Genomic DNA, 26,464 nt, shown 5'->3' with positions numbered 1-26,464 from the left:
GCAGGAGACTGGGGTTCGATCCCTGGGTTGGGAAGATCCCCTGGAGAAGGAAATGGCAACCCACTCCAGTACTCTTCCCTGGAGAATCCCATGGAGGGAGGAGCCTCGTAGGCTACAGTCCATGGGGTTGCAAAAGAGTCGGACACGACTGAGCGATTACACTTTCACTTTCACTTTCTCCAAATATAGAGATAAGGGATTTTTTAAAAGGGAGGTTATTATGGGATTATCTAAAATCACATTGTGTGAACCTTTCAAAAACTGTAAAGCACTATAGAATTTAAATACTTTTTAATTCAAATAAATGAACTTTCAAGTTAAAATCATCAACATCATCATCAGCCAGTGCCTCTTAGCTGATGTTCAGCTCTTCAGGAGCCCAGTGCACTATCTCTGCCATTTGCACACCCACAAACCTCAGTTCAGCTGAAGAAGCAAAAATGAACTTCTCTTCTTTTTTCAGTTTCACTAATTTCATAATCATGCCCCCTTCAAGGTGGGTTAATTTCTAATGTGATCAGTTTAATGCTAATTTAATGCATAGTCATTAACAGATGAAACAAAATATCCTTTTTAAAATCATCTATCAATACATGATGAAAACACTTTTTAAAATAATATAATAGCTAACCAAGTATCACTATATATTTGATGTTTTAGACTCTATGAAACTTAGTTAAGTGACTAGATATATAAATCAGAAAATAAAGAAAGAAAGGAGAGGAAGAAAGGAAGTTACTTTGCATCTATTATCACTGTATGTCAGTATTCTTAATTTTTTAACACAAATTTCAGTGTGAGTCAGAAAAGGATACTTGTAATTATTGTTTACCTCAGCAGATGCTGGCCAAAGTTATACAAATTTCAGTCCTTTTATTGCATGAAAGAAATGTGTTATCTCAAAATCTCAAGATACATCAGTATTTGATGAGTAGACAATATGAGAAATAGATTCTAATTCACATAGAAGTTTAGCATCGGGTACCTGATTACCTTCCCTACAGTTATTTACCAATTCACAGTCTGACCAAAGAGCCTCTTTCTCCATCTTTCCTAACACAGAGCTGTTCCACTTCCCCCAACCCCAGCATTTGCATCTTTGTCTCATAGATGGAAATGTTCATAATAACCTAATTGAATGTTTTGTGCCAGATACTAAGCTAAAACTTTTCATGCCATCTAATCACTTTAAGGACACTATTATTAATTCCATATTATATGTGAGGAGTCAGTTTTAGAGAAGCTCAGGAATTACTCGAAGTTGCACAGCTATTTAAGCTGTGGAACTGAGATTCAAAGCCACAGAGCTGGGTCTTTGGGATCCAAACTCTTAATCACTTTGTTGAACTTCTTCCTAGTATTGCTTTTTAAGTCACACGTATTTGACTACTAGTGAGATTAAACATCCATTTATGAAGAATTCTATCTGCCAAATCCCCCTGAAGGAGAGTCAATTTAACATAGTTATTGAAAGCATTTAACTCGGTACCAGCCTTCCTGGATTCATATCTGGCTTTTCCATCTACTAACCACAACCATGAACAAACTGCTCTCTGAAATGAAGATAACATATGCCTATATTCTAAGGTTGTGGTGAAGAGTAGATGTGATAGATAATATATCAAATGCTAAACTAAGTGACTGGTATACTGCAAGCAAATTAAAAAAATATGAAAGGTGCCTAATAATATGTGGTTATTGTTCATGCTGTAAGAAAGCATATCAAACTAAAAGGCTTGGCAATAAAAGCAAATATTGTCGGGGTCAGAAAATAGAACCAGGACTGTTTCTGTGCTTATTTCTTTATTCCTTACAGTCTATATGCCTATTATTCTTTCGTTCACAACCTTATAAAACATTATAATCATCTAATTGCCACCTGATTGCACCTGTTATTCCTGGGATTAAACCAAAAAGACTAGATTCATTGACTGATTTGGTGTTTATTGATTTCAAACCCTATGCTAGACATTGTGATAGGCAGAACCCTGGGTCTGTCAGCTGTGTTATCATTAATATGAAACCCACATGTTAGTGGCTGAATAGTTCTGGAAACTTAAATTGACCAAGTAGTCTAATAATAAGTTTAAAACTATTATTACACAGTTTCATACAATCCTTTAGAATGTTTGGGTGAATGTACTCAGATTTCTTTTAGAGGTTCACAAATGTGACACATTTTCCTTTTTCCTCAGGGCTCATCAACATACCTGCAGTGGCCCTTGGAATATTCTCTGGGGGAATAATTATGAAAAAATTCAGAGTCAGTATTCGTGGTGCTGCAAAACTTTACTTGGGATCATCGGTCCTTGGGTACCTCCTATTCCTTTCCCTGTTTGCACTGGGCTGTGAAAACTCTGATGTGGCAGGATTAACTATCTCCTACCAAGGGTATGTTTACTCATTAAGTAATCAGAGGAGATCAGTTTGTTTAATCAAATTAACTATTATGTTTCAAAATAAGATAATTAAATTATTAAGAATCATACCTATGAAAAGAAATTATTGTTTTATTGTGGAAGAATGGACAATGCTTATGAAGTCGGAGCTGTTATTGTCACCAAAATCTGTCATTTCCTTTTAATCTGAAAGTGGAAGCAAATATTAAAAAATACCAAATCCACATCTTTCTTTAGGGAAGCAACCTGATAGTAAAAAATACAGACCTTGAATTTTGCTTCTCTATTCTTAGTGAAGTGATACTGTATTAATGTAGCCGCAATGTTAGTATTTTAAAAACAGAAATAATAACTGCCTTTTAAGGTTTTGTAAGGCAAGATAATACACATGAAAGGGATTAGCACTTACCCAGCACAAAATTGAAGTGCCATTCTTGGAAACAATTGTAGTTTTTTTTTTTTTCTTTGAACATCTAGATACCCAGAAAACTGGAATGGTTTCTATGCTACACTTTATAGTCTTTGTTATTCAAGTCAAGGGAAATTGAAGGAGAGAATGGCTATCCCTCAACCCAGAGACGAACATGCAGCTCTTTGCAGCTGATCACAGGAGTATTTACTGATGCTTTTAGATTTATGCCATTCTGTGTGGGAGTAGCGATTAGATTTCTTAGTTTCCAGGGTCTAAAGGCTGGGTCTTGAAGAAACTACTTTATCCTTCCCCTTCAAGAGTCCTCGCTATCACTCTGTCTCTGCACCTGAGTTCCCAGAGACAGTTCTCTTCATCCTCCTATGTGTCTATACATCATTTGTTTAAAAAAAAAAAAAAAAAGTATTGAGCTGCTACAGCTTGCCAAGCCAGCCTCCCTGATTTTATCTGCCTGGGTGCCTAAAATTCTACCTGTTGGTTCAAAGGTCAAGCATCCTGATAATATATTCTGTTTCCTGATGATTCAGTTGCTTCTTGCTCACTGCTTGCTCTCTAGCCTCTGTCCGCATTTATCTGTCTGGTGTTCATGTTCCAACACCTTCATTAACCTAAGCTTCTCCTGTTGTTACATACATACTCAGTCATGTCTGACTCTTTGCAACCTCATGGACTATAGCCCACCTGGCTCCTCAGTCCTTCGGACTTTCCTGGCAAGAATACTGAAATGAGTTGCCATTTCCTCCTCCAGGGGATCTTCCCAACTTGGGGATGGAAACCACATGTCTTGCATTGCAAGCGGATTCTGTACCACTGAGCCACAAGGGAAGCCCACACCAATTATACTTTTTGTCCTCTAAAGTGTTCAGAAAAATTAGTGAATGTAAAGGTCATATAACATTGCTTCTGGGAGTTGTCACAGCAACAGTTAGACTTAACAGAGTGTATGTTGCCTTGGTAACACTGAACAATATAGATCAAGAATGTTAGTTATAAACAGGAATTGCAAGAAGATTCTGGACAGAGTAGAAGTCCTGTGCCATGTTTTCCAATCCCTAAGATCCTCATGGTGGATGGACAGTGGTCAAGTATTTTATATTTTGCAATTTAGAAAACACCTTACCTTTTTATCAACTCACTTCTATCTTAAGGTGCCTTTATGAAGTTTTGTTACCCTCATTTAAAGAACTGAGATTAGAAAGGTCAGTTAACTTCCTTCCAGTACAATGTTTTTTTCTATTGCATTGTGCTATCTCTAAGCCAAAAGCAAATAGAGAAGTAGACAACAGACAAATTTTTAGATTTACATTAAAAGTATACTCAGATGATAATAAGATTCAATAGTCTTAAACAAACAAAAAATTTCATTGAGTACTAGGTCCCTGAAAGCAGTTCACCTTGAAAGACTATAAGTACAGTGTAATAATGCTGCTGCTGCTGCTAAGTCACTTCAGTCATGTCCAATTCTGTGCGATCCCGTAGATGGCAGCCCACCAGGCTCCCTGTCCCTGGGCTTCTCCAGGCAAGAACACTAGAGTGGGTTGCCATTTCCTTCTCCAATGCATGAAAGTGAAAAGTGAAAGTGAAGTCGCTCAGTCGAGTCCTACTCTTCGCTATCATTGTTTAAAACTCCTCTTTTGAAATTGCTTTCCATATTTTTAAGAATATTCTCAACAATGGCAAAGATTTAACCTCCAAGAGTAGCTTTGTTATTGGAAGCAACCAAAGAAAAGGCGACATCACTGGCGAAATCTTTCCCCTCCCACCATAACTATTTTGAAAGAAAAATCTCATAAATATAAACTTTCTGGCATATTTGATAAAGCTAATAATTAAAATTTTAAATAATGACTCTACTGTCAACACATCTTTCAGGAAACATATATGCAATTAATTTCTGCTTCAAGATTGTCCTAAGTGATAAATTTAATGTTACCTTCAGCAATATAAAAGAATTGACTACATAAAATAAACATGCTCTCCAGGGTTTATCCAGAGTTTCTTTGTTCCACAATGTTGGTTTGATTCCAGACATTCATTCAGGATCAATACAGAGAAGCTTTAGATATGACAGTGCAAGAAGTTTCTCTTCTGCAATGGTGAGAATTAAGTCTGATGCCCAAGACAAGAACTTAGAATCCGGAGGCCTGGAAGGGTTTGTCACGGAAAAACATTGTGAATTTGAGCACGTTATCTGCTGACTTTGGCTCTGAATTTCCTGATTTTCCGAAGAGAACTTAACCTAGATCATCCCCACTGTTCTTTTGGCTCTAATCTTCTATAATCTTGGCTCTACCGTATCCATAGTGGCCTAATTCTAAGCTTTCAAAGACACACGTTTGTACTTTCAGATACAGCAAAACGGTCTCAGTTAAAACTTCATGCCTTAGAGAAGAGAATAAGATAAAATATCCCTGGGTGACTTCTTAGGAGGCCTAGTTAAATAGCCTCTCATTCTGCTAGAAGAAATCTCAAAAGTCTTTTGTCTTTACATTTGGGGTGACCAAATCCATAGTAGTTCTACAGGATGGAATATTGTATGAGAGTTTGTGATTATATTGATACATAGTAAGAGAAATGTCATAAATTGCTCTTGAAGTTTATTCTGTTTTTCTTTTTTGATAGTTTTTTCCAAATACATCATAATATAGAAAAACATTGTAACATTCTAGAGTCAGTAGATGTTAGTGAAACCCATCAGCCAAGACAAGGATATCATGTAAAATGGTAAACTTCTAAAGGTAATTATCAAAGGAAAGCTGTCTAAGAGTGAATTCACATTTAATGATGAGAAGCTGGTATTTCTGATAACAACTGTGTTCCCCCCCCGCCAGGCAAAATTTGTGGCCATTGCCATTTATATACCCAAGAACACTGATTTTTGAAAATATTAGGGTACTGCTTACTAAGAGGTAACATTTTATATCATTACATTTTTTTTTTCCAGAACCAAACCTGTCTCTTATCATGAACGAGCTCTCTTTTCAGATTGCAACTCAAGATGCAAATGTTCAGAGACAAAATGGGAACCCATATGTGGTGAGAATGGAATCACGTATGCATCGGCTTGTCTTGCTGGTTGTCAAACCTCCACCAGGAGTGGAAAGACTACTGTAAGAAACCTTCTCTAAAGGGTGTGCCCCTAGGCATGCAACAGTGCTTAACTATACAACCCTATGTGGGCTCAGGGACCGACCTAGGAGCAGACCACATTGATAGAATCCATGGTGTTTACTCTGCCTTTGTTCTTTTGTGTGGTGACAGGAAATGAAAGCATCACTAGTAGAATTACAGTTGTTGGAAGAATTGGGGTTAGAATTAGAATAATGAAACAGGCTGGAGGAACTTTGTAATTATGTAATCTAGTTCTCTTATTTTACTAGTAAGGAATATTAGCCTCAAATGAGACAGTCTCAGTCATAAGATCATTTAATAGCATCTGCCTTGGGCTCCATCTCTCCTGATCCCATGACCAGTGGTCCTTGCAGGTTTTGGAGGACAGGACAAATAGAGGCCAGTATAAGGAAGTTTAGCCCAAAAGGTCTAGACCCAGGGATCAGAGCAGAGGAGGCTGATGGTTCTGAGATAGCTCTGCCTGAGATATCAAGCCAATTTGTGTAATGATGAAGAGTGGATGGCTGGAATCAAGGATTCCTATAGAATGTAAGAGGAAGACAGGGTTGGAAATATAGGTAGGAAACCAGTTGTGAAGAGTATCATGTACTTCAATTAAGAGTACTGTGTACTTCATTAACAGATTCATTCTTCTACTCACACCTTTACAGCCCTGTCCCTAACAGACTCTTCCTCATACTCATTGTGTATAAGGCACAGTGGTCAGATGGCTTTCTGCTTGTGACTGATGAAATCTACCTGTATTTGACAGCCCCAGAGAGCTTAAAATTAAACCACACATATATTTCTGTATTCTTATCCACTAGATTAAGAACGCTTGGGCAACCACTCTATAGACAGTCTCATGCTTGTTGATTTTCCATTTCTTGTTATTTTGACATTTTATTCAGAGAAGAATGGATTGGTCTCTAGCAACACTGATATTAAGACCACCCACCCATCTGAAATCTGAGCTTTAACATTCCCTTCCTTTTCTTTCTTCTTGTCTTTCTTCCACCCAACCTCCAAGTTTGGCCACTATACTCTTTGGCCTAAACCACTTGAAGGATTTTCTTTTCTTTTACTTTGGATTTGCTTTTTTTTTTTTTTAATTGAAGTATAATTGATTTACAATGTTGTGTTCATTACTGCTGTACAGCAAAGTGATTCAGTTATATATACATTCTTAAAATAGTTTTCCATATGATTTATCATAGGATATGAATGTAGTTCTCTGTGCTATACAGTAGGACCTTCTTGTTTATCTACTCTCTATATAAAAACTTACATCTGCTAACCCCAGCCCCTACTCTATCCCTTCCCTAACACCCTCCTCCCTTGGCAACCGCCAATCTGTTCTCGATGTCCATGTTTCTGCTTCATAGATCGTTGCATTTGTGTCATATTTTAGATTCCACATGTATGTGGTAACATATAGTACTTTTCTTTCTGTTTCTGACTTACTTCACTTTGTGTAATAATCTCTCGTTGCACTGAAAGGTCTTTCTTAACCAGAGCTTCCATTTATTGAAAATGTTGCATGCCAGGGACTAAGGGAAGTGCTTTAAAAAAATATTTAGACATCTTAATACTCAAGTGATTGGGTATTATTTTACTTGTTTTGCTCACGTGAGAACTGAAGCATTAAGATACGAGGGATCTGCCTAAATGTATGTATCCGGAGAGAGGCAAAGTCAAGATTCAAAAGCTTCTTACCAGACACTCAAAACAAAATAAAAAATCCTATGTTGCTATTCCTCTTCAAAAAGGAAATGCCACTTTTATTTCATTTTTAACTAAAAATCCACAAAGTCTTTTGTAATAAAAAAAGACAACTCATTACATGTACACATTCACACATGAAACTTACAGAAATAAACTGATGAGGGATTATGAAAGTTGCCTCTTTATCCAAGATTTAGTTGGGTTTTACTTATCAAGGTTTTTCTTTCCTTCTCATAATCACTGTATATTCTTTCATATCTTCAAACTGTGCCCATTTATTTAACAAATTTTTACTAAGCGCTTAAATTGAGGGCCTATTTTTAAGCCTACATGTACAATGATAACAAAGCAAAGAGTTTCTGCCAGAAGTTACATTCTAGTGGGGATATGTAGTTTAGAATTAAATGGTTATATAATATCCTGATAAAAAGTAATAAATGCTGTGAGGAAAACAAGTTAGAACAACAGTGTGGAGAGATGGAGGTACTGTTTTGAATGGGTGGTTTTGAACGCTCTCTCTAATGAACTATCTGGGCAGAGACCTGAAGTGTATGAGCCAACCATGTAACTCCCTAGAAAAATTCCCTAACAGAGAAAGCAGGAAGACCATGAGCCCCAACTGGACTCACCACGTTTGAGGGCTGGCATGGGTCGCCTGAGAGCTCGTGAAGTAGAGGGCGAAGGGGAAGATCAGGGAGCAATGAGATCCGAGTGGGACTGAGGAGATGCATCGTGGAGAGTATGGAAGCCACTCTAAGGACATGGGATTTTATCCAAGTCCAATGAGAAGCCATTGGGAAGTTGAGAATCGTGATGCAATCTGACTGCCATTTTTAAAGGCTCAATTGGGTTATTGCAGAAAAGAGACCAGAGTCAGGTAAGAGTAGAAACAGGTCAAGCACAAAGAGACCATGGTGGCTTAGATTTAGATGTGGCAGGGAAGAAGGTAAGGTAGCGTTGGATTTGGTGAGATTTGCTTAGAGATGGTTCCATAGGATCAATAGTTTGTAGACCATCTGCTCTTTGGGTACTGAAATGTTTTCTCTCTTGATTTTACTTTGCTTGATACAGTCTAACACAGAAAAATAAAAATTTCCCCACTGCTTGTCTTATAAATGTATACTATAAAATCATTTAAAATAAATATATGTCTTTAATGTTACATACTATTTACCTCAATAATTGGATTTTTCCCTACTGTGTTACAGATATTTAATAATTGTACCTGTGTGGGACTTGCAGCCTCAAAATCAGGAAATTCCTCAGGCATGGTGGGCAGATGTCAAAAAGATAATGGATGTGCCAAAATGTTTCTGTATTTCCTCGTAATTGCAGTCATCACATCCTATACTTTGTCTGTAGGCGGGATACCTGGATACATATTGCTTCTGAGGTGAACCTTGAATCTCCCTGCCCCAATTTTAATAGAAGACACACCATCGCCATCTACAGCAGTGACCTCCAACTCTGCTCTGTGGAGTCATTGTGATTCATTACAGCACTCTCAGGAAACTTGTTCCACTTTTATGCTTTTCTCCCTTTAGGTTTTTATTCAAAAATGTGGTTGGATAGAATTTTTTTCTATTGTCATATAATTTATGCTTGAACATTTTTTCATTGGCTCTCCTCTCGCAAATTGATGCAATATACACATAAATTCAAATGTTAAAATATTAGTTTTGTAACAAGTATTCTCGGTGGTAAAAGTTTCCTCCCCATTGAATTAGTATTGCAATTATTACTGTTATACAACTGATCAAAATAACCTGAAGATACTACAAATTTCGATTAAATTGTTAAACATGAAAAGTCACCATTTATTGTAAGTCAGTCTTTTATGAGATGGATTAGGTGACAGAAATTAATTCATACATCAAAGGATTATTTTTTCTAAATGAAGCTAATCAAAATAGCATATATATTTTTAATTTCCCACAGCTTATGTTATATAAATTGATTAGGAATATTTATATAAAATAGGACCAAACATCCACAAATCTGTTTTCATAAAAGGGTTTTTAAAAAATTATTTATTAGTTATTAAATTTGGGGGCTGTGGCACAAGGCATGCAAGATCTTAGTTCCTCAAACATGCATCCCCTTCCCTAGATCACCAGGGAGGTCCCTCATAAAAGGATTTAATGGGAACATAAGATCTTGGTGTTTTCAAATGGAAGCATAGGTTTAGTGGGAAAGCATTACACCAGAAGTCTCAGACCGGGATCATTCTCCGCAGGTACCTGTTTCTTCAACATTTTCTTACGTAGTGCCAAGTAGTCACCTGGGCCTCATGAATAAACAGGTGAACAGAGGAAGAGTTTTCCTCACCACCAGCCCATAAATGAACCACACGTTATTTTGATGCTAGAAAGAAACATGTTTGCTTAAAGGAGAAAAGTTGTAATTTTTTATCATTTTAAAGCAGAGATTAAATATTATGCACATGAAGAATTTACTACCATGGTTAACGCTCAGTAGTTATTATATATCCTCATGATTATCTCTATTAAAATCCATCAGTTCAAGCTATGTGTGCATACAATGTCACTATGTTGTGTCCAACTTGGACACCTCATGGACTATAGCCTACCAGGCTTCTCTGCCCATGGGAGTTCCAAGGCAAGAATATTGGAATGGGTTGCCACTTCCTTCTCCAGCGGATCTTCCCAAGCCAGGGATCAAACCAGTATCTCCTGCATTGACAGGCAGATTCTTTACCACCGAGTGACCAGGAAAGTCCCAGTTCAAGTTATATCAGTTCAGTTCAGTCGCTCAGTCGTGTCCGACTCTTTGCGACCCCATGAATCGCAGGACTCCAGGCCTCCCTGTCCATCACAAACTCCCGCAGTTCACTCAGACTCACGTCCATTGAGTCGGTGAGGCCATCCAGCCATCTCACCCTCTGTCATCCCCTTCTCCTCCTGCCCCAACCCCTCCCAGCATCAGAGTCTTTTCCAATGAGTCAACTCTTCTCATGAGGTGGCCAAAGTACTGGAGTTTCAGCTTTAGCATCATTCCCTCCAAAGAAATCCCAGGGCTGATCTCCTTCAAAATGGACTGGTTAGATCTCCTTGCAGTCCAAGGGACTCTCAAGAGTCATCTCCAACACCACAGTTCAAAAGCATCAATTCTTCGGTGCTCAGCCTTCTTCACAGTCCAACTCTCAAGATGCTCTTGTTATTTTAGATAATCTTGTACTTGGCTGGTAAATTCAGATCCACACTACTTACCAAAAGCACTCAGCATGTCACAGTGATTTTAATTCAACTTAAGTCAATAGGGTCCCATAGTTTTAGACCAGAATCCACAAAAACTAGCTATAGGTCATTAATCCTTTATTGTGCCTCATAATCTTACAAATTGTTAGAATTATTCCCTGTCTTTGCTACTTTACTGATAAAATTTGATTTTACTTTACCTAACACCATTTGAATATGTCATGTAAGAGTGATTTATCTTTTCGAAATATTAACTAAAATCCCAATACATTGCATATAATGGAACATGGCTTCTACGTAATTTGCTTTCCCTATGCTAGAATATGTGGATTCTCCATAAATGCTACTTGAATTCTGAGATTCTATATCTAGTAGCCAAAAAAACAATAATAACTAAATATACAAAATACACAAAAAATATTTGTGGATGTTTGGTCCTATTTTCTGTAGATCTTTCCTAACCCATTTCTATTATATAAGCTGTGGGAAATTAAAAATACATACAATATTTTGATTAGTTTAATTTTAGAGAAACCTAGTAGTCATCCTTTGACATGTGAATTAATTTCAAAGTAATCTAATCCACCTCATTAAAGACTGATTTATAATAAACTGACTTTATTATATGCTTTAATGCACTATTTTTTTGTAATAGTGCTTTTATTATTTATAGGTGCATTAAACCACAACTTAAGTCTTTTGCCCTGGGTATCTACACCTTAGCAGTAAGAGTTCTTGGTAAGTATAATCTATGCTTAAACTATGGTAGCCATTATATTTTAATAGTCTCCTAAATATTTTTACAGAATTATGACACATAACTAAATGCTGTAAGTAGTAGATTCATGTTTTTTTAATTTTCTTCCCTCCTTTATGTCTTTCTTCCCTCCCTCTTTTCCTTGAATAGCCTCTTCCCTTCTTCCAGAAGTATTTATTGAGAATCAATGATGTACCCATAATAAAGTGATCTTATGAGAGTAATGACATTTTTAATAACAATCTTGCCTCTTCTAGTACTGATCTAGTCTCCAAAAACCCATGCTATTATAAAAGAGCCCTCTGAGAAGAAAGCAAAAAATGAATCAGTAAGAAAATCTGAATTCTAAATGTAATTTCTTAAATTATTAAATGGAAGAAATTCTTTTGAGCTACTTTCAATGCTAGGATATATGGCTGGTAGAAAGATCATTCAAACAGTCAAAGCAGTATGGCTTGGAATTCAATTTCTTAAATGTAATTGGAATGATTTTTTATGACTATCAGAATTTTCAATATTCATTAGTTAAAACCTACAGAAAACAGAGTGAATAAGTCAAATTAGGTTTTGTCCTTCAAAAGTTTATATTCTAAAGAAGAAAGGGACACCATTTTACATTCCTCTGGGCTTCCCTGGTGGCTCATACAGTAAAGAATTCACCTGCAATGAGGGAGACCTGGGTTTGATCCCTGGGTTGGGAAGATCCCCTGGAGGAGGGCATGGCAACCCACTCCAGTATTCCTGCCTGGAGAATCCCCATGGACAGAAGAGCCTGGTGGGCTACATTCCATGGATTGCAAAGAGTCGGAGATGACTGAGCGACTGAGCACAGCACAGCAATTTGACAGAGAAGAGCTACTTGGGAGAAAAATAAAAATTCAGAGTTTTAAATAAATGGGTTTATGTAACTTGGGATACAAAAAGGATATAAAAGGATATCTGATATAAAAAGGGATATATGCAAAGATACCATATAATCCTTGGAAAACAATAAAAATGGAGGTCTATGCCATCATAGTTGGCTCAAATTCTACAATATTAAAACAGAGATTATCTAGAAAAAAGGTTATTGAGTCTGAAGTACATCCCAGGCTGTAATTAGTCTATCCACCTCCTTTTGGGAACATAGATGTAACCACACTGTGAAACATATCTTAAGCAAAAGAAATAATTCATAAAGTTGACCCCATAAAAATGAAAATACATTTAATCTTATATGATATCATTTATTGCTGTTATTTAGTTGCTATATCATATCTGACTCCTTAGTGACCCAATGGACTGTAGCTCTCCAGACTCCTCTGCCCATGGGTTTCTCCAGCAAGAATACTGGAGTGGATTGCCCTGCCCTCCTCCAGGGGATCTTCCCAACTCAAGGATCAAACCCATGTCTCCTGCGTTCGTGCACTGGCAGGCAGATTCTGTACCACCGAGCCACCTGGGAAGCCCCATATGGCATTTATATATAGAACCTAAAAAATACAGCAAACTAGTTAATATAACCCACCAAAAGGCAGTCTCACAGATATACAGAATTAATGGTTACCAGTGGTGGGGGCCAATATTGGAGTGAGGGAATGAGATACAAACTACTGGGTACAGGATAGGCTCAATGGTCTATTGCATAGCACGGGAAATATAGCCAATACTTTGTAAATACTGTAAATGAAAAGTAACCTTCAAAAAATAAAAATATAATTAAAAATGAAAAAATATCACAAAGTAAATGGAAAACTACATATAGTATTTTTTTTTCAATCTATATAACAGATGAGTGGCTAACATCTTCTTATATGGAGAATGCCTAGGTACTGAAAACAAAAATATCAAAGCTCTAAGAGAAAAGTGGCAGCAGCGGTTTAGTCGCTAAGTCGTGTCCGACTCTTGCAACCCCATGGGCTATAGCCTGCAGGCTCCTCTGCCCATGGGATTCTCCAGGCAAGAATACTGGAGTGGGTTGCCATTTCCTTCTCCAGGGGATCTTCCCAATCCAGGAATTGAACCTGGGTCTCATATTGCAGGCAGATTCTTTATTGACTGAACTATGAGGGAAGCCCAAAAGTGGGTAAAAGATATAGACAACCATTTCACGGAAAAATAAATGGATATGTCTTAATATATAAAAAGATGGTCAAGGCCCCTCATAAGAAGAAGAGTACAAACTAAAGCTATGCTAAGATACTGATTCTTACTTAACAGACAGGAAAATTACCAAATGTTGTTTGTAATGTATTATAAAACAAGCAGAAAATCGATATACTTATACAATGCTATTGTGAAAATTATACCTTTGCTGGAGGAGGACATTTGGCCATAACTAAAAAAATTGCATCTAGATTTATCTTTTGACCTAGCAATCCTAATTCTACCTGCTGCTGCTGCTAAGTCGCTTCAGTCGTGTCCAACTCTGTGCGACCCCATAGATGGCAGCCCACTAGGCTCCTCTGTCCCTGGGATTCTCCAGGCAAGAATACTGGAGTGGGTTGCCATTTCCTTCTCCAATGAGAAGGTGAAAAGTGAAACTGAAGTTGCTCAGTCATGTCCAGCTCTTCGCGACTCCATGGACTGCAGCCTACCAGGCTCCTCCATCCATGGGATTTTCCAGGCAAGAGTACTGGAGTGGGGTGCCATTGCCTTCTCCCCTACTTCTAGCAATTGATACCAAAAAATGAGCTCACGAATTTTGAACTGTAATCTTACGGGGGTCCAATCATTGTGGCATTATTTATAATAGTAAAAGGCTACAAGCAGTCTAAATGTACATCAATATGAGACTGGTTAAATAAACTATAGCAAACCCACATAAGGGAATACTTTACAGCTGTATGGACAAATGGGGAAAAATCTCTAATGTTACCAAGTTTATTAGTCAGTACAGGCTGTCATAACAATACACCATGGACTGAGGGGCCTAAACAGTAGGAAGTTACTGCCTCATAGTTCTGAAGGCTGCCATGTCCAAGATCAATGTGCCAACAGACTGGTGTCTGGTGAGACCTCTCTTCCTGATGCATAGATGGCTACCTTCTCACGGTGCATTCACACAACCTTTTCTCTGAGCAAAGAGAGCAGTCTTTGGTGCCTCTTCCTCTTCTTATAGGGACAATATATACACTACAATGCATAAAATGGGCTTCCCAGATGGTGCTAGTGGTAAAGAACCTGTCTGCCAATGCAGGAGACATAAGAGACACAGGTTCGATTACTGGGTTGGAGAGATCCCCTGAAGGAGGGCATGGCAACCCACTCCGGTGTTCTTGCCTGAAGAATCCCATGGACAAGGGATCCTGGCAGGCTACAGGCCATAGGGTTGCAAAAAGTCAGACATGATTGAAGGACTTAGCACACATGAATGTAGAAAATAGATAACTAACGAGAACCTGAGGGCTTCCGTGATAGTTCAGTTGGTAATGACTGCCTGCAATGCAGGAGACCTCAGTTCAGTTCCTGGGTTGGGAAGATGCACTGCAGAAGGGATAAGCTACCTACTCCAGTATCCTTGGGCTTCTCTTGTGGCTCAGCTGGTAAAGAATCCTCCTGCAATGCGGGAGACCTGAGTTTGATCTCTGGGTTGGGAAAATACCCTGGAGAAGAGAACAGCTGTCCACTTCAGTATTCCAGCCTGGAGAATTCCATGGACTACAGTCCATGGGGTCATAAAGAGTAGGACATGACTGAATGACTTTCACTTTCAGTGAGAACTTACTGTATAGCACAGATATACTGTATAGCAGATATATATACAGATATACTGTATATTCTGTATAGCACAGAACTTACTGTATAACACTCTACTCAGTGCTCTGTGGTTACCTAAATGGGAAGAAAATCCAAAAAAGAGGGGATTGCCTGGAAAATCCCATGGACGGAGGAGCCTGGTGGGCTGCAGTCCATGGGGTCACTAAGAGTCGGACATGACTGAGCAACTTCAGTTTCACTTTCATGCAATGGAGAAGGAAATGGCACCCCACTCCAGTGTTCTTGCCTGGAGAATCCCAGCGACGGGGGAGCCTGGTGGGCTGCCGTCTACGGGGTGGCACAGAGTCGGACGCGACTGAAGCGACTTAGCAGCAGCAGCAGGGCTTCCCTGGTGGCTCAGAGGGTAAAGCATCTGCCTGCAATGCAGGAGACCCAGGTTCGATTCCTGGGTTGGGAAGATCCCTTGGAGAAAGAAATGGCAACCCACTCCAATACTCTTGCCTGGAAAACCCCATGGACAGAGGAGCCTGGTGGGCTACAGTCCACGGGGTCACAAAGAGTCGGACATGACTGAGCGACGTCACTTTCACTTTCATGTATACATACAGCTGATTCATTTTGCTATACAGCAGAAACTAGCACAACTTTGTACAGAAACTATATAATTTTTTTAATGGCAGCCTCCCTATCAGATTAGGGCTTCACTCTTACAAACTCATTTAGCCTTATCTCCTTAATTATTTTGCTTCCACATGCAATCACATTGGGAGTTAAGGCTTCAACTTATAAATTATGGAAGGATACAATTCATATCAAATGATCTCCAGGATATGCAACTAAGTTTAAGAAAGAAAAATGTAGAAAATTGTATACAGTATGATGCATTTGGTGTAAGTATAGAAAGGTGAAAATATTGTACACATACACAGGTATTGATATTTGCTCTTGTTAACAAGAAACAATGGAAGCATAAACTAAAAATGAATAATGATTTTTTCTAAAGTTGCCTGTTAGGGAAGAAAGAAAAAAACAGGGGGAGAGAACAGGATGGAAATGAGACTTTGTAAATATAGCTGCCATATAATTTTTAGTTTGAAAGAATACAAAAATTTTATATCATTTTAAATAATTAAAAGAATCAAAAAAATTCTTAAAACAAATCAAAACTAACTGTATATTACAGGGTGACACACCATATAGAAAAAACATTAACCTACATGAAAAACAGAATTACTATGAAATCCCCACTGCTTCAGTACATTTTATAGCATTGTTTTTAATAGTAACTTTAGCATTGTTATGTTAAAACTATTATACATTTTAAGATAAAGCAAATGTTATGTTAATATCATTAGGAATCAATATTTTCAGCATAATAGAAAAGTGATAAAAGCATAAAATATTGTAAGTAAAATTCATTAATTTAAACTTAAAATGTCAATATGAACTCATACAGTTTTATTTTAAAATAATGTGTATTTTATCACTGTGTCTCCTGAAAAATCTAGCATCTATTTAACCCAGGAGAAATGAGCACCCATAGCAATGAATCCATGGTATCTAAATATCATTCCGCAATAAATAAACCATAGGACCTTGGAAAACTGGTCTAGGTTAGAAAATACATAACATGATTGTGGGACAACTTTTGGTGCAAGAAAGTGAGCAAGCTATCAAAGGGATATATCCAAAGGACACAGGAACAATCTGAGGACCTTGGTCCAAGGTGAGATAATTTCAAAATAATAAATAAAAATACTATTATATTAATATATAATAATCATTATAATAGCTCCAGTGTCTCAAAATACATTGAATATTAAAAAAAGATATAAATTTGTAACGATACCTAAGTAACTTTGAAGAATACTAGGACACTAACTCATTATTCTTAAAACAGGAAAGAATTGAACATTTACCCTGCCTTTCTTCTACTAATTGTATTTCAAAGTAACCAAGTAAACAATGATGAAGATAAGTTCTTTTATAGAGAAATCTTAAATTATTTACACAAGAGATAATGTAATTTTGAGAAATCTGTTTGCAAACATCAATATTTGCTAAAAGCTATAAGTGAAAATGAATGAAAATTTTAATAATGGAGGGCATAGCGTGAACCTCAGTTTCATTTTAACATTACTGAGAGTGGCAAGTAAGTGGGAAGTGTCTCCTGTCTGAACACAAATCACCTATGTCTTGTTCCTGCCTGAGTCAATACTGGCCTACCAAATTATCGGGAAAATGAAGGATAGGGGAACAAACCAAATGATCTTATGAAACAATCATTCAAATCCAGACTGTGGCACATTCTACAGGACATATGTCTTTCTTCAAAAGTCATTACTATAAAAAAAAATATGTTGGGAAAGAAGCTGACATAAAAAGCCATTTAGGTAAATTTAATGTGTCTACCTTGGTTTGAATCTGGTTAGAATGAACCAGTTCTAAAGACATTTAGAAAAGTTTGAAAGTTGAAGACATTTAGAAAAGTTTGAATATGAGTTCAATAGGATTAAAAAATTATTTTAATATGTGTTATGTGTTAAATGGCATAGTGATTTTTTTAATTATGGGGTTTTTATTTTATGTTTATTATATTTATATATATATATATATATTTTAATTTTTGGCCAAGCTACACAGGATGTGGGGTCTTAATTCCCCAACCGGAGATCAAACCCACATGCCCTGCATTGGAAGTGCAGAGTCTTAACCAAGAGACCACCAAGGAAGTTCCCATAGTGATATGTTTGAAAAATCCCGTCAGTCAGAGATGTGTTCTGAAATACATGCAAGGAGAATTACTTAGTATCTGAGATAGCTCTTAAAATGTTACTTTTAGAAAGTTTCTGGATGGACAATAGATTGAGGGACTGGAGAAATATGACACAGAAATAACAAAATTTTAATAATTGCTAAAGTTAGTGATGGTACATAAAGTTGCACTATATCATACTCTCCATAATTTTGTGAAGGTTTGAAATTTTGCCTTTATGAAAATTTTAAAACATACAGAAGATGACAAGTATTTGACTACTGAGGAATGTCTTCATGTTATTAAGAGCAATGTAAAGTTATTAATAGTTATCACCTAAATGTTTTTAGGTGACAATCTGTTTAGTTGGAGAATGTATATAAAAAGAATTTTTATTTATGATGTCAAATAATCCAAATTAACCATTCAACTTTATCAATATAAGCTTTACTATATAGCTTTACTTCATCAATATACGCTTTACCATATAGCTTTTAGTGATTGTGTTTATGGGACTCTATGCAAAATAAAAGTTTATGCAGTTAGTTCTTTTTTGAATCTGGAATTCTTGTGGTACAAAGAGGGAGTTGTTACTTAGTTGCTGAGTCAGGTCTGACTCTTTTGTGACCTCTACCAGGCTCTTCTATCCATGGGATTTCTCAGACAAGAATACTAGAGTTGGTTACTATTCCCTTCTCCAGGGGATCTTCCCAACCCAGGGATCAAACCTCCGTCTCCCGCATTAGCAGACGGATTCTTTACCACTGAGCCTCCAAGGAAGCCTTTACAAACAGTTGAGAAACTCTTGCAAATCATTTCCTTTGTAAATGTACATTTTCCTTACAAAAGGGAAACTTATGCTCTGTCTTCCGAGCTTCTTCTCTGACTTCTGCTTCTCAAAATTATCAGCTCAAAATAATCTTTATACCAGTGGCATATTCTGGTCTCCTGGAGAGGCCCTGCTATTTCCAAAGAAGTGAATTTGGGACAGAATGTGGTTTCTGAGAGTCATTCTTTGTTCAGTTCAGTTCAATTCAGTTCCATCACGCAGTCGTGTCCGACTCTTTGTGACCCCATAAATCACAGCACGCCAGGGCTCCTTGTCCATCACCAACTCCCAGAGTTCACTCAAACTCATGTCCATCGAGTCGGTGATGCCATCAAGCCATCTCCTCCTCTGTCATCCCCTTCTCCTCCTGCCCTCAATCCCTCCCAGCATTAGGGTTTTTTCCAATAAGTCAACTATTTGCATGAGGTGGCCAAAGTTTGGAGTTTCAGCTTCAGCATCATTCCTTCCAATGAACACCCAGGACTGATCTCCTTTAGGATGGACTATTTCCAAAGAAGTGCATTTGGGACAGAATGTGGTTTCTGTGAGTCATTCTTTGTAGGCTAACCAAAAAGATATGCATATATTTTTAATGGCACTTATTTGTTTTTCTCACAGCAGGAATCCCATCTCCCATATATTTTGGAGTTCTGATTGATACTTCATGCCTCAAGTGGGGATTTAAAAGATGTGGAAGTAAAGGATCCTGTAGATTGTATGATTCAAATGCTTTCAGGTATCGTATCAAACTCTTTCCTAAATCTCATTGCTACCACATGCCAGGTTTGCAAGAGGCAACTGGCATGAATAATCCTCACGTAGTTTCATCATTTGTAAAGAAAAGGAGAATCTAATCCAGAGGTTTGTTCTGTTTGATAGAATAATTCTATTATTATCTGACCATTTGGCTAGATCTTTTGTTTTCCTTCATTCTTAATCTTGACTCCCATCATTTAAAAAAGATAAGACAGAAGATTTCAGAATAGAGTAGGATTTTCAAAGTTTATGCACACAACTCAGTTAATTCCTTGAAACTCAGAAGCATTTAGATTTAGGTCACATTTGGGGTTTAATTCTTTTCTGCACCACCACCCCCCCAAACTGAGCCAAACTGTCCCATTTACGTCAGCTATAATCCCCCTGGGCAAGATTTGGATTTGGCTCTAAATCTGTCCGGCTTTTATTGCCAAACTGATGTTCAATTATTCCAGTACTTGAAATGCATAAAAGTAAAAGGTTTTCTCTATGTGTGTACAGGGTTGAGGGCATGGATTTTTCACTATGGTATCATTCAGTGCAATTCAGCAAACATTTAGTCCCCTTATTGCTTAAAGCAATGCTTCAATGGCTTAAAAACAAGAAGGACTTTTTTTTTTTTCAATTTACATTCTGAGTATTCTCTAGAAAAATAAACTTGGTGCTAAACCCTGTAAGTTGGAAGTTGGATGTGAATTGAGCTGACCATCTCAAATAAATTTGCTTCACGTGATAGGCTTTGATGATATGTGAGAAATTTATGTTGGTCTTTGAAAGGGACCTGATCTATGAGGAAAACTGGCAGTTTATTCACATTTACTCGGGCTATATTTTACTGTAAATACAGTGTAACTCAGAGACTATGAGTGTACATACAAGGCGACCAGCATGAATAATTCAACCTGTGCTTTCAGACCTTCATGTCTCATGATCTAATAGAGCTAAAGGCTTCTCGTGGAAGACACTGATGTAAACCTCTGGTTTGCTTAGGTCACTCTAGTGTACTGAGATCTCCAATTCCCCCTTAATGTTACTTCTTGCAGTTTTCCTGTAGGAGTGAATTTGGCCAGGTTTCAAGGGGAGGATAACCATATAATTTATCATTCAAATCTGGATATTTTTGACAAGGAAAGGAGGCAGATTACCCTGGAACAACACTAGCTTATGCTAGCTTATGCTGGGACTGTTCTAAGCAAACAGGTCTATAGTCACCTGGTCTAAGGAAATAAGTTACAGAGAGGATGGAAAGGATTATATAATTAGCAGTAGCTGAAAATGATGGTGCTACTAAAAATTTGCTTTATATTAGCTTACTGCCTTCAATAGTCCGTCAGATGTTCACAGAAAGGCCTTTTATAGCCACTGAATCGGCATTCTTAAAGAAAACCATCCTCATGATAGTTTTATTGATATTGACTGATTTCACTGATACTGATTGATTTCACTGATATTGATATTTTTGGATATTATTATATTTTATTTAAAATTGGATAGCTACAATAATTAAGACTGAGATTCTGTCTTCTTCTAGACATATATACCTGGGACTAACCATGATGCTTGGCATAATGTCCATTTTCCTAAGTACTGCAGTGCTTTTCACTTTAAAGAAAAATTATGTTTCAAAACACAGAAGTTTCAGAACCAAGAGAGAAAGAACAATGGTGTCAACAAGAATCAGGAAGGAGAATTGTACCACAAATGATCATTTGCTACAACCCAACTATTGGCCGGGCAAGGAAACACAACTTTAGAAAAATGGTGGTGACTTGAAGCCATGTTTTCTGATTTCTGGAAATTCTGCATACCAATTTTAATCAGAAGGGTTTTAAATGTGAGAATTCTTTCTCCTTTCAAAAAGCTGTCTACTTTGTTTTTGATACTGTACCTGATAACAAATATAATTAGTCATGTTGTAGAAGGTGTAGATGGTAAAGTTAATCTTAAATATTTTAATTTATAAACAAATTCCTTATATTATTTACTCATTCTGCTGAATTTTGCCTGTGCCCATTGATAAATTAGCTATACTTCTAGTAGAACAATTGTCAATATAATTTAATGGCTGTATGTAATTTCCAAACTGACATACTTGCCTAGGATAAGAGAATACTTAAGAAAAAAAAATTAAACATCTTGTGTGTGTGTTCAGTCACTCACTTGTGTCTGACTCTCTGCAACCCCACAGACTGTAGCCTGCCAGGCTCCTCTGGTCCATGGAATTTTCCAGATAAGAACTCTAGAGTAGGTTGCCATCATTTCCTACTCCAGGGGATCTTCCTGACCCAGGGACTGAACCTGTGTCTCTATTGTCTCCTGCTTTGGCAGACAGATTCTTTACTACTAGCACCACCTACCTAAGAAACATCATCCTTCAAATATCAACTTGATGATGGTGTTTGGATAGAGTAAGAACATGTGGAGGAAGATTTCTTTCTAAGCTCCTTTCTTTTGAAATACAGTAACTGATATAGATTACTATATCAATCTATATAGTATCTATTTGCTCTATCATTGCAAATGATCTTGGAGGATTTGGATTTTGAATTACTAACTCTTCTGCTGTTCATTATTTCTACTTTTTGTGTAAGATTTTTTTTAAGTGACCGTAGTTGTGAAGTAATAAAATTGATATGCTTTCTTGTCCTTCTATGAATTTAATGGAGTAAAAAATATTGTTAATACTGCCCACATTTTAAAGTATATAAGTAACTCCAGACTTCTGACTGTGACATGGTACTGATATATATTTGAAAGTGAATTTCTGAAAATCTACAATGAACTTACATATTATGATAGGAACACAGAGTGATGGGTTGAGTGGTGGTGGGTATGATCCCTTTTGGTGCCCTTCCTGGCATCCGTCTCAAGGTTTCTGGATGGGGTGGTACCACTGGTACACCCTGCCATATAGTTCTCTGTCTGCAACTGAAAAAGTCAAGCCAGGCATTTCCTCTTGACTGGCTTCCTGGTCTTGCTCTCACTAAAGCCATCAGATTCAGCAGTCCTCCATCTTTAATCTTCAGCTCTGCTATGTGTTACGTCTTTCTTCCTCTATCACAACTGCACCCTAGGAGGGACCTGACCTTCCCAAGGAAAACAGACTTAAGTAGATCCGCCCCTCCCCACAAGTAAAGTCTTGAAATTATGCCACAATTCTTAGCAGCCTTCAGAAAACACAAACAGGGCAGTTCCAACAACATGTCTTTTTGAGACATTTCTTAGGAGACCAAGTTAAACAAAAAGGTCCAGCTGAGAAATGCAGTCACCTTACTCACATGGTTCAAGGATCATATAGTATAGGCAAAAGTGTTTATAGTCTCTAAATTCCCCCCATTATGTACCAGTCCTGAGAATAAGATGAATGGAAAAAACCAGAGATGAAAAATGTGGGGATGGAGAACAGAAAAAACTTCTTTAAATATATATTATTTTTTCCCTTTTATTTGAATTGGTGGTACAAGATTATTTCCTATTTTGCTATTTTTTAAAATGAACATAGACTGGTTTTGTTTCTAGAAGGCCTACTTCTGCTGCTGCTGCACTAATTTGTGAGCAAAAATCCCTTTTGTTGTCTCAGTATCAGTCTTACCCATAACAAATATTTACTGAATGGGTGAGTAGGTACACTTGTCAAGAGTTTTCTTTGTAGAGATGTAATTAAAATTCAAGTTCCTCATCCTGTCTCCCACATCCTCTTTATTTTTCAAAGCCTTTGTAGCAATATCCTGAAAAATAACTTCTTTGCAAGTAAATTTCTAAACAGGATCCTATCCAATGCACTCTTGAATGACTTGAAAAATAAAAATTAGCATAAAGGATACTTATAATGACTTTTTCATAAAAACACCAACTGTCATCAAAAAGCATAGTTTTATGCATACCCACTACTTGAACAGTAGAATTATACATACTAAATTTAGCTGTATGGTATAGGAAGGTATCATTTAGGCTCAAAGTAAATTTAGTAAAAGGAACCTTGATGTTTTAGATGAGTAAATTCATCTGACAGAAGTAAAGAGATTTTTTTATGGCTCAGAAAATAAATGATTATTTTCTTTTTGACAAATCAAACCCCATTTCAAAGATCAAAAAAATTCTCTCAGCCCCAGGGCCAAATATTAGAGGTAAGGCCTTGACAGATGTGTGGGATCCCACAATTACACCACTTTATTCATTTACTATACATTCGTGATCCCTGGAGGTCACCAGTACCTCAAAAGAACATCTGATTCACTCTAACCTTCAGACAGGTAATGTTCTAGCAGTATAATTTTATAAATGGAGTGAATTAAATTGAATTAAATAATTTGCTCAAGGTGGAGACAGTCACAATAATGCTGGCTTCTTCCATTATATTATAATACCTCTAGAGCAAGTAATAAAAGCAAAAAATATAAAACACCTAAAAATAGCTGGAAGAATGTTGTGACCATGCGAATTTAAGAAATCTTCACTTACTGTAAATTTGTAGACATAAAAGGAGACTGAAAGAGTAAATTGACTGTAACATGTCTGGCTATAATTGTTATAACAATTTTAAGTGTAACAATATTAATTAATTAAGCACTCTCTTTACCTGTGCTAAATGCTTTAGACACATTATCTCAATTTCAAAGGTCAAAATAACTTATGTGTTAGGTGTGAGTACTGATATGAAGTTTCAGAGGAAGCTTAGAGAGTTTTAGTGACTCTTCCAAGGGCAAGGTGTTCTCATAGATGGTAAAGCCAAGATTAAATCTGAGGTTGATCAAATTCAAACAGCTATGTTGCTGCTGCTGCTGCTACTAAGTCGCTTCAGTTGTGTCCGACTCTGTGCAACCCCATAGACGGCAGCCCACCGGCTCCCCTGTCCCTGGGATTCTCCAGGCAAGAACACTGGAGTGGGTTGCCATTTCCTTCTCCAATGCATGAAAGTGAAAAGTGAAAGTGAAGTAGCTCAGTCGTGTCCAACTTGTAGTGACCCCATGGACTGCAGCCCAAAGGTTGTTGCTGAACCACGAATAGATGCCGGGATTCTTGACCTCCAGAGGAGAAGAATTCAATCCGGGGCCAGAGACGAGGCTTGATCGCTCAGAGCTTTTGTGCAATAGAGTTTTATTACAGTATAAAAGGGATAGAGAAAGCTTCTGACATAGACATCAGAAGGAGGCAGAAAGAGTACACCCCCCTTGCTAGTATTAGCAACGGAGTTATATACCTTTTAATTAGTTATTACAATGAATCAAAAGAATGTCTGGAGGTTGTAAAGATCTAACTAGACCTATTTCCATAATTTACATTTTAAGATAGCAGGATTAGCCAGAAGGTTTTCAGGAAGGAGAAACTGTCCTCAAGCAGGATACACTGTTGTTGTATAATCCCTAGTACAGAATTTAAACTGAGTTGTGTAATTGAATAAGACTAGAAGGAACTGGCCCTGGGTGTTCTTTGGAAGGAATGATGCTAAAGCTGAAACTCCAGTACTTTAGCCACCTCATGCGAAGAGCTGACTCATTAGAAAAGACTCTGATGCTGGGAGGGATTGGGGGCAGGAGGAGAAGGGGACGACAGAGGATGAGATGGCTGGATGGCATCACAGACTCAATGGATGTGAGTTTGAGTGAACTCTGGGAGTTGGTGATGGACAGGGAGGCCTGGTGTGCTGCGATTCATGGAGTCGCAAAGAGTTGGACATGACTGAGCGACTGAACTGAACTGAACTGAGAAGGAAGTGGCAACCCATTCCAATATTCTTGCCTAGAGAATCCCATGGACGGAGGAGCCTGGTGGGCTACAGTCCACAGGGTCGCAAAGAGTCAGACACGACTGAGCGATTTCACTTTCACTTTCAAAGAATGTAGACAAAAAAATGTTTATCCTTTCCTCCATCTTTAGAATTCCACACCCCTATCTCCATTTTGAGAGCCCGAGACCCCTTTATCCTCCTTTGGGACCCTGGACTTCTTATCAATCTGCCTAGGAACTGACTCTCTCAGCTCCTAAATTGTTGTCTTCCACTAACTTCCAAAATCACTGCAGATGGTGACTGCAGCCATGAAATTAAAAGATGCTTACTCCTTGGAAGAAAAGTTATGACCAACCTAGATAGCATATTCAAAAGCAGAGACATTACTTAGCCGACTAAGGTCCGTCTCGTCAAGGCTATGGTTTTTCCTGTGGTCATGTATGGATGTGAGAGTTGGACTGTGAAGAAGGCTGAGCGCTGAAGAATTGATGCTTTTGAACTGTGGTGTTGGAGAAGACTCTTGAGAGTCCCTTGGACTGCAAGGAGATCCAATCAGTCCATTCTGAAGGAGATCAGTCCTGGGATTTCTTTGAAGGGAATGATGCTAAAGCTGAAACTCCAGTACTTTGGCCACCTCATGCGAAGAGTTGACTCATTGGAAAAGACTCTGATGCTGGGAGGGGTTGGGGGCTGGAGGAGAAGGGGACAACAGAGAATGAGATGGCTGGATGGCATCACTGACTCAATGGATGTGAGTCAGAGTGAACTCCAGGAGTTGGTGATGGACAGGGAGGCCTGGTGTGCTGCAATTCATGGGGTCGCAAAGAGTCGGACACGACTGAACAACTGAACTGAACTGAACTTTGCTGAAAGTCAATTTTGCACATGGACATTAGAGAAGTTTTAGCATACTAAATCATGCACATAGTTTAAAAAAATCAAATGATTTAAAATGAGAAGTAAGCAGTCCTCCACACCACCTTCACTTCTGTTCCTCAAGAGAATTACTTCTAACTAGTTTGGTTTGTTGGTTTTTTTGATGGTGACTTCCATTATC

At 37.7% G+C, this 26,464-nt stretch overlaps 1 protein-coding gene and 1 non-coding gene across 8 annotated transcripts in view; both read left to right on the top strand.

Annotated features, from left to right (window-relative positions):
• Window positions 1–23,358, top strand: part of SLCO1C1 (solute carrier organic anion transporter family member 1C1) — an 82,882-nt gene extending 59,524 nt beyond the window's left edge. For 4 of the 7 annotated variants that reach the window (XM_060413331.1, XM_060413330.1, XM_060413329.1 and 1 more), the window contains 6 exons: window positions 2,196–2,391; window positions 5,774–5,939; window positions 8,874–9,058; window positions 11,557–11,621; window positions 19,542–19,659; window positions 21,211–23,358. In XM_060413331.1, coding sequence (XP_060269314.1) covers window positions 2,196–2,391; window positions 5,774–5,939; window positions 8,874–9,058; window positions 11,557–11,621; window positions 19,542–19,659; window positions 21,211–21,433 — 953 coding nt within the window. In that variant the 3' untranslated portion in view covers window positions 21,434–23,358. The remainder of the gene's footprint in view (window positions 1–2,195; window positions 2,392–5,773; window positions 5,940–8,873; window positions 9,059–11,556; window positions 11,622–19,541; window positions 19,660–21,210) is intronic. The other 3 variants (XM_060413335.1, XM_060413333.1, XM_060413334.1) reach the window with 1 other exon arrangement.
• Window positions 15,725–15,796, top strand: TRNAC-GCA (transfer RNA cysteine (anticodon GCA)). Its single transcript has one exon. It is a non-coding gene; the product is annotated as a tRNA-Cys (tRNA).
• Window positions 23,359–26,464: the final 3,106 nt, after the last annotated feature.

This window comes from Ovis aries, chromosome 3 (assembly GCF_016772045.2).
Source record: "Ovis aries strain OAR_USU_Benz2616 breed Rambouillet chromosome 3, ARS-UI_Ramb_v3.0, whole genome shotgun sequence".
NCBI classification, from domain to species: Eukaryota; Metazoa; Chordata; class Mammalia; order Artiodactyla; family Bovidae; genus Ovis; species Ovis aries.
This window is presented reverse-complemented; position numbering and strand designations above follow the sequence as displayed.